At 43.0% G+C, this 14,123-nt stretch overlaps 1 protein-coding gene across 1 annotated transcript; it reads left to right on the top strand.

Moving 5' to 3' along the window:
- Nucleotides 1–1,491: 1,491 nt before the first annotated feature.
- Tm4sf20 (transmembrane 4 L six family member 20) lies at nucleotides 1,492–14,001 on the top strand. Its single transcript, XM_023567043.2, has 4 exons — nucleotides 1,492–1,728; nucleotides 8,276–8,341; nucleotides 11,681–11,832; nucleotides 13,529–14,001. Exons 1-4 carry the CDS (start codon nucleotides 1,546–1,548, stop codon nucleotides 13,809–13,811), a joined length of 684 nt encoding a protein of 227 aa, XP_023422811.1. The 5' UTR covers nucleotides 1,492–1,545; the 3' UTR covers nucleotides 13,812–14,001.
- Nucleotides 14,002–14,123: the final 122 nt, after the last annotated feature.

A 14,123-nucleotide genomic window follows, 5' to 3' on the forward strand; every position in this document is an offset into this window, starting at 1 on the left:
GGGCTGGCTTGTCTGCACATCTCCCTCCTCCCCCTCCTCCTCCTCCTCCCCCTCCTCCTCCTCCCCCTCCCCTCCCCCTCCTCCTCCCCCTCCTCCTCCTTCTCTTTCTCCTCCTCCTTCTCCACTGCCCCAATTTGGGGACTCCACCATGTGGGTCTTCACTCTTCCTTTCCAGCAGAATCTGCTGTGAGCCGGGCTGGGGATGACACAGAAGCAGGAGGAAGGCGCCTGAGGTGTTTGAGTATCTAAAGCTTGACTCTTCTCTTCCAGACCATTGGTTTGTATTTCTCCACTCACTTGAACTCAAGCACAGCCAGGTGATCGCTGGCCAATGCCATGTGAAGGAACCTGATGGGGATCACCTCTAAGCAGAAACATTCAGATGAAGAGGCCCTCCCCACATCTCTTTCCTTGCCTCTGGGTTTGCAAATTCCTGGACAGACACGGGTCATCTGGATCTCTCAGGAGTACCAGGAGCACAGCGCCCTCTGTGGGTCACGAAGGCTGGGTAGCATGGATGAAGAGCATTTGGATTTTAAAGCTGACCCCAACTGATTGTGTTTTCTTGAGGCACTCACAAGCTACTAGGGAAACAATGAGAAACAGGCTAGAGATGTAAAGCACAGGCCAAGTATATAGCCAAGTACGTGTTCGAGGTTTCCATGAAATAAGGCACATTGACCTCCCTCTCGCGTGCTCTGGTTGCCCTTCTTCATTCTGGTGTCCATCCCTGATCACCGCCTGTCCACTTGCCAGGCTTCTCACATCTTAGATGGACGATCTTCAAATGGACTGGGCTCCAGTACTGGAATAATATGACATTAAAAGTTATTGCACACAAGCAAACAGCCTGAAACTGAACCCTAATACTTGGACTAATCAAGAACATTTGCAGAGGAGAAAACATTTTGCTCCCAGTCTCATAAATATTCATGTTCTTGTTGAGTCATTTCGAAGTATGGAAAGTTTACAGCTGATTGCAGGATCAGTTATTCAGGAAAGGCCATGCATGGTGGCAGACACCTGTAATCCCAGCACTTGGGAGGCTGAGGCAGGAGGAGCACTGTGAATTCAAAGCCAGCCTGGGCTACAAGGTGAGTGTAAGGCCAGCCAGAACTGAATAGTGAGACCCTGTCCAAAAAGACCAAAAAAAAAAAATGCAGAAAGAACACTGCATTAATTGGATATACTTCTCTTTTATTAAGGATAGATAATAGTAAAGGAGTATTTTAGAGGAGTTTGCCTTATGCCTAGCCTTTGCTTTACTTCAGTTCTTGTCTGCCTGTTTTCACGTGCAAATCTATCTCAGAGCAAGCACAGATTTTCTTCTGCCTTCCTTCGCCCTATCAGAATATGAAATGATCCTCAGTTCCCATCATACTGCTCATAATAGTGTTCCACCCTGCTGGACTCTGAACCTCTTCGTAATTAATTTTTCAGAAGTGATAAATGCTAAACTTTAACCAGAACGTCTGTTATAAAAGGCCAGATGCCGCCACGCAAGACCAACCGCTTTCACAGAGTTCTCAGGGAACACGGGTGACCATGACGTGCTGCGAGGGATGGACGTCCTGCAATGGCTTCTCTCTGTTGGCTCTCCTTCTGGTAGGAGTGGTTCTCAATGCAGTCCCCCTGGGCATCAACTTAGTTGAACAAGATCGAATTTTCCAGAACCCCATCTCTTGCTATGAGTGGTGGTTCCCAGGAATCATCGGAGCAGGTTTGATGGTGAGTAATATTTGTTTGACTTGATTTGGAGAAGGGCTTCCCTGTTTGACCAGATCCTAAACACTGTCTTTCAGCCTGGCAGTAGGCTATGTTCTGTGGTATAGTAAAGGTATATAATGGTCATCGGTAAAGAAGAGTAATTTAATTCAAGTAAAGCTACTGAGTTTTGGCAAAATAAAAAGAAATCGATAAAAGGTTATTGAGTGATTACTTATCTTTCCTTCACATGTAGGGTGACTCTTGTAAAATTTATAGATAGACTTTTTTTCTTACTATTTCATTTGTGGTATCTGGGATCAAACCCATGGCTTGTACCTGCTAAGCACACGATCCACAGGACCTATCACTGAGCTGCATTGCCGGGCCCATGGCACATTTTAAATTCACTCCTGCAACTTTCCCCAGCCTGATACCAGTGTCTAGGTAGGCAGAGAATAGAATAGGAGTGGGGAGGTGCTCTGTAGGAATAAGGAACGCTTCCTGGACCATCATGGGAGGCACAAACGTAGCATTGCCTACCTCTGAATGGAGTTGGCTTACAAGACACAGACTCCAGTTCTGGGTCTCCGACCTCAAAGATGTCTTGATTTGCCTGTTACATAAATCTTAGCACATCATGGAATTTAATAGCTCAATGATTATTCCCAGGTCTACTTTTTTAAAAATCTGGAGCAGACTGTGCAATAAGGAACTCACGCCATTATCTGGGTATGAGCCACCTCAAGTACTTGCAGTGGTGAGATTTATATTTGCCCCATGGAATTCTGAAGCAGCAGGACTGGGGCGGACTAGCTGTGAAACACTGTTTTCAAATCTCAAAGAATATCATGCTGTAGGTCTGTCTCCTACACATTACTGTACATAAATCATGTGTGCGATTTCTTTGTGGTTGTTATGGTTTTGTTTTGCAGCACTGAAGACTGAACGCAGAGCCTTGTTATGCGAGGCCAGTGCTCACCCACCAAGTCCCTCCCAGCTCGTTTTAGAATTTTTGAGACAGGGTTTTGCTAAATTGCTCAGTTTGGCCTTAAACTTGTAATCCCTCTGCCTTGGTCTCCTGAGAGCTGAGATGACAGGCACAGTGATCAAGTCCACCTCATACTCTGGCTTTATTTATCTGTATCTGTGCAATGGGAATGTGGATGTCTAGGTTGAAAAGTAAGCATCCAGGGACCTGGATTTCATTGCCTTTGCCATTTATGTGCTGTTGTCTAGTTTGTGACAGAGCAATGAGCTTATTTGCATTGTGTGTGTGTGTGTATGTGTGTGTGTGTGTGTGTGTGTGTGTGTGATAGCCACACACACATATACACATTATCTCTAAAACACTGGAAATCAGTATTTTAGGGATAATGAGTCATATAGGTAGCTTTTAGGGAAATCCGGGCCACACACAAAAGAAAAATAAATCCAGAAATTATTAAGAATTCTTAATGATGACCAGACACTGCTACTAATTTGGATATAAATTAAAGACACTCTTGGGCCATTATGTATTCAATTTTCAGTACAACTTTCTGTTTGGCTGGAAAAATGGATTCAAGATCACTTTGGCATCACAAAGCCATTCTAGGAAGCACTGTTCAAAGACTGATGGCTTCTTTTCCTTTTTAGCAGTCTATTGGTTTCCTTTAGGTGCAAAGAGTGAACAAAAAGCTTTTGGAGAGTTCTGGGCTACTTCTTTCAACTGTCCTTAGAGCTCTCTTCCAAGCAAAGAGGAAATAAAGTGCTGAGTTGCAATTCCTCATGTGCGTTCTCCCGCCTTGCAGAAGGCTTCTCTGCCCGAGAAGGCTGAGGCTGGTCTACATCTGGTGTAGGCAGAAGCCAGGAGAAGCTGGCCAGGAATAACTTAAGATGGCAATTTTTATAGAGTTCACAACTGTTTCTAGGGCCGTCCACTTAGATGAACTCACGTAGCTCTAGATACAATTTCTTACTAGTATGAAGTAAGCCAGAGGAGGTGCTGACACATATCTACAGATCTTGAATTCTTTTGCAGGGAACCAAGGGCAGAAGAAGGAAAGAGACAAAGACATGTTTTTTTTTTTAAAGACAGAGGGACACAAATCTTCTGCTTATTGCCAGCTTGCTAGGTGCCAGCTCCTGGGTTCATATATTACACTGTTATCTCTTTTAAACTACAATGATCTCAGCAGATGAAATTTGTACTTTATAGATCAGCGAATAGAAGGCTGGGTTTATTAATAGGTCACACGGTGGGTGCAACCCAACTCCAGGTTTATTGATTCCAGAGTTAGTCACACCCCATCGTCTTCCATATCTGTTCCAAGCAGACAGGAGGGCATACATGCAATCCACAACTTCATCCATAAAGTTAAGGGAAGAGGAAGCTGAATCGTAGAAAAATTCCATACCCTTGTAAAACTGTTTCAGAGAAGCTGGGCTTTCTTGTTCTGCAGTTAAATGGATTTTACCACCCTCAGTAAATATTAACCAATTCAAGAAAGTCACTAAAGCATCAAACTCATTGAAGAGTGCAATGCACACTTTATTTACCGAGCCTTGGACCACGGGCAATGGCTGCAAGCCAACAGGTGGGGAGCAGTGGGGCTCAGGATCCAGGTGTGTGGTCACGATCCCCAGCTCTTATTAGCTCCGCGGAAAATTCGGTGCAAATGTTATCTGCTCAGGCATTGAAATATAAACAGGCATTTTTATTTTATATGAGCTTAACTGTAAGCCTGATCTTAGTCATGCTTCTATTGAGGTCGCTTATCTCACAGTCCTAATTTATCAAGGTCAATTATTAAAATATTAACAGAAAACAAATGGTTGAAGTTTAAACAGATGAGAAATACTCTACAGAATAGGCATTTGTAAAACATAAGTTTCATATTTATGTTAGCTATAGCTTTGTTTTACTTGCATGTTCAAGTATTTAGAGAATTCCCAAAGTTTGAATTCAATCACAAAATAGTCGAAAGCTCTTCTGTACTTCCTTTGTAAAAGTGCATAACTAACTTCTAAAACTGGATGAGAGTTTGCATTTCTGCAAAGAAAAAGGAACAATACTCTAATTCCTTTATGCCAGTTTTCAGTCTCATTGCATTATTAATCTTAACTCATTCATTTCCTAAGTAGTGGGTGGTAAACTTTTCTGTAAAGAGCCAGACAGTGGCTGTTCTGACTTTGTGAGCAGTCTCCTCTACAGTAGCTCCACTCTACTGCTTGTGTGCAAAGGTAGGCACACATGACATGCAAACAAGACGCAGTGATGTTGTCCCAATAAAACTTTATTTACAAAAGGACATAGCACATTCGGACAGTCTGTCAGTTCCTATTCTAAGTGATGTTTTCAGCACCTTAGAAGGCAGTATAGTTTGCCTAGACAACAAAAGTGGTGAAATACATGAAATGCAGGCACCTATTTGGGGGCTAAAAATTACTTCCTCTTCATCTGGACTTTCGGTTATGCCCTTGGTGGTGGCACAGCCCTTATGAACAAGTGGTCTCTGAAATGCAAGGGTATGGGTCTTCAGGGAAATGTGTCAGTGATACTTAGGAACAGTGCAAGTGACATGGGTTGGACACATGGCTGCACAGGGTGAAATCTGGTAGGAAAGCCGCTTATGAAGGCATAAATTTTTTTTTGTCTTTTTGAGACGAGGTCTCACTCTGCAGTTCGGGCTCGCCGTGAGCTCACTTTGTAGCCCAGGCTGGTCTCGAACTCACAACGATCCTCCTGCGTCAGCCTCCTGAGTGCTGGGACTACAGGCGTGAGCCACCACGCCTGGCTTGAAGGCAAAAATCTTAACCTATTCTGAAAAACAGGGGTAGATGTGTTCTTGGGAAAAGAGGAGGGAAAGGGGCGGGTAGAAGGTCCATGAAAAGAGACAGGGCAGTGGCGGCAAGGGAGAGAATGAATGCATTTTACATAGGAAGAAGAGAGTTTTGTGGTGCTGGGGATTAAATTTAGGGCCTCATGCATGCCAAGCAGGTGCTCTATCACTAAGCTACTCCTGGACCTTTTAAAATTTATTTTGAGGCAGGATCTCACTCATGGCTCAGACTGGGTTCAAACTTGCAATTTTGCCTCAGCTTTCCAAGAAGCTGTGGTCACAGGTGTACACCATTGTGACTGAGAGAGGAGACTATTACTTTTTTTTTTTTTTTTTGTCTTTTTGAGACAGGGTCTCGCTATGCAGTTCAAGCTGGCCCTGAGCTCACTTTGTAGCCCAGGCTGGTCTCGAACTTGCAATGATCCTCCTGTCTCAGCCTCCCAAGTGCTGGGATTGCAGGCATGAGCCACCACGCTCCACTTGAGGAGACTATTAACAATCGGTGTGGGCCAGTGGTGCCGAACCTGGCTCTGAGGTCCATGCCTAGCACTGAATTCATCTCTCTCTGTTTCTCAGGCAAATTACTCAGACTGGGCTTCAGTTTTCTCCTGGGGAAATGGAGATAAAATACCCACATCATGGGGTTGTGGTGAAGCTAGAGTGACCTAAAGCATGCCGAGCATCTCTAACACGGCCTGGCATATAGGTGAAGCTCAGTGAAATGTAAGAAAATGTGCGCGGGAGAGAACCACTTAGCAGGAGTTGGACTGAGACTGCAAAAACCTTTACAACTGAAGTTTGATAAGTGGAAGGAAGTCATTTATGCTACATCCCATTGATACAAAACCCCTTCTAGAATTTCTAGCCATAGCTTCTAAGTAAGAATTAAATTCTAAATTCTGAGACTATGATGCCATTTCTCATCAGTACACAGTTCTCTTTTAATCACCTACCTGGTCAAAGACTGGTCAGACTCAGGATCTGTTGCTCAGATTGTGACCTATTAGGTTTCTTTTGTCGCTGCTGTTGGATTTTTTTTATACAGTTCTATACATCTTGTTGATAGGCCTCCATGCTTTTTTTTTCTGTACAGTTAGCCTTGTTTATACAGTGCAGTGATTTTTGTTGCAGTTTTATATTGTTATACATACAGTACTACATTAAGAGTCATGCAAATACCAGCAAAGCCATCAAGTTAAGAGTTTTCTCGGGGCTGGGGATTTAGCTCAGCGGCATAAGCGCCTGCCTTGCAAGCAGGCAGTCGTGAGTTCGATCCCTGGTACCGATAAAAACGAAAAAGACAAAAAAAAAAAAAAAAAAAAAGAGTTTTCTCTGATCTTTCCTTTGTTCTGAACCTTGTAATGTACATACTATGTGCAATTCCTCACTGAGGGAACAACTAACGAGCTAGTCACAGGTCTAGAACTTGGTCCCAAAGAAGTATCTGTAATCTTTAACAGAGAATGCAATATACATGTGACTTCCAAATATCAGAGTAAAGGAAGCTCACTGCAAATCATGGATTACAGGAGCAGAAGAATAATGTGGGACCAAAAATAATTGTCACATATGGGTTTAGCAAGACTAGACAGATGATAGTGACCCTGGGAGAAGAAAGTTAGGTAAACAGGGGAGTGGTGACCAAGGGATGTTAAAAAATACAGTGAATGCTTATACAAACATAAAAAAGTATTACAGGAAAAGACACGTACTATTCATGCCCCCTTTGAACACACTGATCCCATCATTCTTCTGAAGCAGCTCTGGAGGTGCTCTCTCAGGAGTGTCTTTAAGTTGGGCTGTTGTGGCTGCTTCGTTGTTCTGAGCTGATTCAAAATGTTCACCTCGAATGATCATGCTGACATTGGGGATGGCCAGGGGCACACAGTGCTAAGTCCGGGAAGGGGACACATGAGGACGTACCGCAGAGCTTTGCAAGGCTGCCTGTCTGGTGGACGGCCTCAGCGGCAGCACTCACACCAGAACTTGCAGAAACACTCGTGAAAGCAGGGTCCCAAACTGCTTCAGAAAGTGGCAACAACAATTGGAATAAGTGTGTTTTAAGCAAAGGGGAGTATTTGAGGAGGATTTGTGGCGTTGGGTCTTTTACCATATTATTTTTAAACTTAAAAAAAACCCTATTCACTGTAATTTTTTTTTTAATCACACCCTGGGATATTCTCTCCCGAGGGCTTGCTAAAGTAACTCATAGAGTTTAGCTTTATAGGAAATTGCTAAACTAACTATAGGAAATTGCTTAACTAACTAATGCTAGGTTGTAACAATAGAAAGAAGGAGAAAGAAAAGCAAAATTTGGAGGATGTAACCAATTCTTCCAGAAACACTTCTTCCAAAACAGGATACAAACAAGTCATCCTTCTTAAAACCCAAGTCTCTCTCTAGATGACTCAGAGGAAACTATGAATGCAGATGCTAGACTTTTCTGGGTCTCACTATGCAGTTCAAGCTGGTTGAATTCACTTTGCAGCCCAGGCTGGCCTTGAACTCTCAGCAGTCCCCTACCTGAGTCTCCCAAACACTGGAATTACAGGCGTGCCCCTTCCCCATCCCTTTTAATCTTTATGGCTGAAATTGAAACCACAAAGTTAAAACAAGGATCTTGTTAAATTTCCTCTTCCACTTTGTTGAGCTTTGCTTTTTTCCCAACTAGTGATAAATGGAAGACAGAGGTTACTGCTTTCTCATGAGAAGTGATAATGCTCACCTTTCCCGTAATGCGATTCCAGGTCATTCCAGCAACTACCATGTCCTTGGCTGCAAGGAAGCGAGGCTGCTGCAACAACAAAACCGGGGTGAGTGTGCTGCGGTCGCTCTGGAGGCAGAAGTGCCTTCACAATTCCTGACATCCCTGCTAAGCCAGCCTGAGTCACAGCAGGGCAGGGCTGCAGTCTCAGCGACATCCTGATTTTACAATCATGTGGAAAGTGGAGGACATTCTTCTTCATTTCTTACAAAACCTTACTTTGAAGCCAGCCCCCAGTCTTTCTCTTTTCTTCAATGTTTTTTGGTACCAGGAATTGAACTCAGGACCTTGAACTTGCCAGGCAGGCGCTGTGCTGCTGAGCTTTATCCCCAGCCCAGTCCTTTCCTCTTTCAGTCTGCATAAAGGTTTTCAAAGAGAGATTTGTAAATCACACCAGAGCAGTTGATTTAATAATTTCCTAATACTGAAATTTGTGCTCGGCTGTGATCTTAGCACTCAGGAGGCTGAAGCAGGAGGACTGCTTTGAATTCAAGATGAGCTAGAACCACACAGCAAGTCTCTGTCTCCAATAAAACAAACAAACAAAAAAAAAATAAATGTGTCCATTTTATGGTGTGTACAAAACAGAACCATGTCTTCAGCTCTCTCATGAATAGGAAAGGTTGGTTTACTGCGATCAGAACAGTAACCTTCCTCATTCAGCTCAATTAAAGGAGGCATCAATTTTCAAATATTTAATGCCTACCTACTCCGCATAAAGTTGAACTAAGAGTCAGTTAGCAATGAGTAACCTAAGTGTTACTCTGCTCCAAACACTTCCAGGTATAGAAGCAGCAAGATCTGGGAGAGGGCGGGTTTGGACTAAGAAATTGATGCTCAGAAACACTGAATAATTTGCCAGTGTAGCATAGCTAGAAAGTAGATATTTTGCTAATCCACCAGACTCCAGAATTCACAATCCTTGTATTATTTACACCATAAGCATTGCTTTTAAGTAACACTCAGGGTTCTCCTAATTCCCCAAGGAAGAAGGTAGATCAATAACAAACAGTCACAGTAAGCATGTCTGACTGAACCGGACAGATTTAAAGGTTTTGCAGGAATACAGCTCAGTGGAACAGCGTTCAATTCCAGGTACAAAAAAAAAAAAAAAAGATTTAAAGGTTTTAAAGCAACAATGCCCAATAAGATGAGAAAATTTACATAATCAGGGAGACTTTAAAAATCTCAATGCCTCGGTCACTTCCTTTCCAAAGTCTCAGCATCTGTGTTTTTCAAAAGCATCCAAGGTGATTCCAGTGTGCTACTGGGGTTATTTTTACTTTTCCAGGATCCAGATTGAACGCAGCACCTTGGGTTTGCTTAACAAACACATTACCACTGAGCTATGACCCTGGTCCAAGAGTCAGTGTCTTCAGGGAATATTTGTACCCGGAACAAAAGATCCATTTTTTTTTTTTAATCGGTACCGGGGATCAAACTCAGGACCGCCTGCTTGCAAGGCAGGTGCTTATGCCACTGAGCTAAATCCCCAGCCCCAAGATCCATTTTTTAAACTGCCTCCTCTGATATACTTACCTAGGATTAATTTTTGAAATATTTCTGTATTTCAGTAAGTTTTGAAATATTTCTAGTCTGTTTCTGACACATTGTAGGTATTCAATAACCATTAGGTCTCAGAGTCTCTTGCATGTCACTTCCCAAACTATAATGAGGAGACTGTAATTGCTTCTGGGCTGTATTCACAACATTCTTCTAAGACATCCCGAAACACTTTCGAACCCTGAAACTCAAAAATATCTAAGCACTTACTAACATTTTTCTCAAATCACATGTTCATTAAAAATCTTTTTTCTGGCATATACTCTTCCATGAACAAGCCATCATCTTTTCAATGATCTCCAAATTCTGTGTCCTTTGAGGATACAGCCAGCTGGGAGTGACTAAGCCACTTTTTACGTAGGTTTGGGCTCAGTAATGTAGGTGGTTTTGCTCCTTGATACTGACCTCAGAAAGAACTCAGTCGTGCTGCAGGCTAAGCCAGATGACTCCAAGCTGAGGGTCTCCAGGGCTCCTGGAATGCCACGGTTGTACCTGATAACACTGCCCACGCTGTGCTGATAATACTGCCAGCTATTTCAAACCTGCCTTTTTATCTTGCCTAACTGGTATCATAAAAACCATTTTCGCAACTTCATTCACTGAGGGCTGGTGCTTAAATTAACCTTAGTATCTTCTAAGTCTAGATAAGACCAGGGCATCACAAAAGAGACATTCTAAATCTTGAGAGGAAAGGGGTCACCAAGCCTTGCTTCCACTGTAACTGTTCCATTTTCCCTATAGCTCTTCCTAGGTATCTTTCTCTGGTTTTTATTTCTGTATACAAAATGGTTTGACTGAATCATTTGAATGGATCCTCACTCTTTTAAGTACAGATGTTCAGAACACTTTCAGGGCCCCTTTGTAGGAAGTCAGAAAGCAAACACAGTGGTACTTTGTGATGAATAATTTAAGTAACGTACACAAGTCACACGAGTGTGGGTTTGGATCTGAATTTCATTCTAAGCCCTTTACTCTGTGCTTAGAGCTAAGAGGATGTAATTTAGTGCTCAAAACCCATGCACCCATGTTCCTGGCTGTGACCCCAAGTTTGTCAACTTCTCTAAGCTGCAGTTCTCTCTTCTGGAAAATGGGAATAGTACTACTATTTCTCTTGGGGTTGTTCAAAGAGTTAAATGAGATAATGCAAGTAAAGTCCAATGCCCTCAACACAAAGATTGTACTTGGAAAACAATGTGCACATCAGTTTTCATTTTCTATGCTAAATTCCATGCTTTTTTTTCTGTTTTTCATGACTCTGACTCATAAAAGATGACAGTAATGTGGGTGATGTTAGCCCTTCTCCACACCACAGGGACACCTGGCACTGCCTGGAGACATTTTTGGTTGTCATACTGGCCTGGGGGAAGACTGATATTCACATCTATAGCATAGGAATGCTGCTGAATATCCCACACTTCATGGGACAGATCCCCATGGCAAAAAGCCTCTGTGTCAGCGGTGCAGAGTCCAGAAGTCCTGCTCTAACTTCTGCTGCTGATCAATCACTGAAGGACACTGGATGCTGGCCACTCAGCAGCAGGGCCAAGTGCAGGCTAACACTGGGGAGCCAAGAGCTGAGACATCAAACTGTGGGTGACTAAGGTCTCGCTGTGGTTCTACAAGTAGGAAATACACAAAATAGGGAGCAGAAGCCAGAGACCTCAGTGGCAGATTCTGCCCTCTGCCCTTGACACCTAATCTAACCACTGTCCTAAGATCAAGGACGACCGGCTGACAGCAGTTGATTAGACTGTTAAGTGCTTCTGAAATGTGGAACAGGCTGAAGACACGCAGTCATGTGTGCAAACGGCTTTTCCTTTTCCAGATGTTTCTTTCATCACTTTTGAACGTAATCACAATCATTGGTGCAGTGTACTGCGTGCTGGTTTCTGTCCAGGCTCTCTCAGAAGGCCCTCTTATATGTAACTCTCAAGTCAATGGAACTGTCAAGTGTGAATTTTCGCTGAAAAACTTATCGTAAGTAAACTGACTTTCCTTGTCTTAGTGTCTTATACAGCTGCAGATACAACAGATCATACAGTATGCTGATGATCCCACATTTTTCTTTGATGTAATTACTGGGACATTCTTAGGGATTTAGTTTATTGATCTTCAAAGGCACAATCTTACACAGAAATGAATCACAACCTGCAGAATGTTTTTGGGTATGGTTTTATGTACCTGTAATCCCAGCTACTTGGGAGGCCGAGGCAAGAGAAGTACAATCTCCGGGCCAGTCTGAAATTTAGCAAGTGCTTGTCTCAAAATAATATTTTAACAAAAGGGTTGTAGCTCAGTGGTAGTCTGTGCCTAGCACGGACGAGCCCCTGCATTCAATCTTCAGTACTGGGGGTTGGGGACGGGGACTAGGAACATATATATGTAATTTTTGGACCCCTGAAATTTTCATCCTCAGGGCATGTGATGGGGACACCCTGGAGGAATAAAGGCAATATTTACTTTCTATGCTTTTGAACTAAATACACTTGTAAATTATGGGTAAACATCAGCTCTACAACAATGTTAATAAAAGCACAGTAAATAAAATTAGAGCCTTGGCTGCAGATCTTAAAAGAAACAGCAGTCAGCAGATTCATGCTGACATGACAGTTAAGAATAAATAAAAACTTAGGCCATGTAATAGCAATATTATAAAGTGAATGTAAATAGCTCATTTCAGTCTCTAAGACGGTTCTATGCCTAATGTGGGCATTATTTGTAAAAACTGTAAGAATCATCTAATTTATAAGCTCTCCGTAGACTTTCAGTTCAGGAAATAACCAGATTTTACCTTTGTACTTATTTATATAAACAAGTGTTTTCCCATTTTCCTATCACTTTGATACATCAAAAAGAATAAAGTCCCAAAATTTGCACAGCACAGTTACTATGAATTAAAACTCGTATGAACAGGTTTGAAGAGGAAGAGTAGAAACATCCACTGCAGGTCCTAAACACATTCAGTCCTCAGGGAAGAGGCAGCAGGCTGCAGCAGTCAGCCCTCGGGCACCCCCAGCCTAGGAGGAGAGTGTGGGTGCAGTTAAGTCACGCTCTGGGACCGTGTGCTCCTGGACTTCACAAAACAAGAGTCATTCATATTCCTCGTGCTGCAAAGACTGTTGTTTCCCCAGTTCCAAGTCAGTTGTTAGAATCCAGAAATACAAACACCCCAAGAACACTGCATCTCACTAACCAGGGAAACGCCACCTTGAGAGAGTGGTGCAACTTCGAAGGCTTTTTGTTTTCCATAGTGCTGTGTGAACAGGCACTGACTGAGTCACATGTGCCTGGGAAAGAACCACACATTTGGCTGAGCAGATGCAGCAGTGTGGTTCTGCGTGAAGAACCACGCTCCTGCCAAGGGGAGCACTTGTGCCCCGCAGCCTTAGCAATAGGAGTGCCTGCATGAATAGGCTAGAGCACGGGCCACCGTGGACACTCAGTCATTCTGGACGCAGAGTAAGTTTCATGTGGTTCACCCTAACATAGGTGTTCTATAGAAATGCTTGTTGAATGATGGGCTATAGAATGAACAAAATTTTATAACTGGATACACACTCAGAAAGCCTGCTCTGAGCTACAGCTGCTGGGCATGATATTTCAAAAGCACATCGTTTTATAGCCTCACGCTCTCACCCGGGAATAATATTCCTTTTTCGTTTTTGCTTGTCAGTAACATTCATTCCAAATCCTTCAATCTGCAATGGTTCTTGAACGATTCCTGTGTGTCTCCTACTGGTCACAAAAACTCCAACCCCAGTGACAACATGGGAGCCAGCTGGAAAATCCCTAGCTCTGGTTCTGAAGAAGACAGATACAGAATCGTGCACTTCGCAGTGTTCCTGGGGCTGCTGCTGGTTGGAGCCCTCGAGATTCTGTGTGGCCTCAGTCAGATAGTCATCGGTCTCTTCGGCTGTATGTGCGGCGTCTCCAAGCAGAGAGGCCGGATTGTGTAGGCCAGCAGCAGGGAGACAGAAGTCTGCACTTTTGCGTAAGCTGAAAATTACACTGCTTTTAGGAGAATGGTACTTATGGGAGTTCAACAATGGAACATTATCTACAAAGCTGTATGAGTCATTTTAGTACAAAAAGTTGTTTTTTAAGTCATCTTTGGGGTGATTAAAAAAAAAAACATCTTCACACAGACAGCATGTTGATTCATGTGGAAAGAAACAAAATCCTCACTATTTGGTTTGGAGGAGAAGTGAAGAAAGCTTCTGGTTTGTCTCATTTGCTCCCCGTTTTCCAGTTTCTCTGACTACATGTGC

The sequence above is a fragment of the Cavia porcellus genome, unplaced genomic scaffold (genome assembly GCF_034190915.1).
Source record: "Cavia porcellus strain 051 isolate PalLab524CR breed Dunkin Hartley unplaced genomic scaffold, mCavPor4.1 scaffold_26, whole genome shotgun sequence".
In the NCBI taxonomy this organism is placed as follows: Eukaryota; Metazoa; Chordata; class Mammalia; order Rodentia; family Caviidae; genus Cavia; species Cavia porcellus.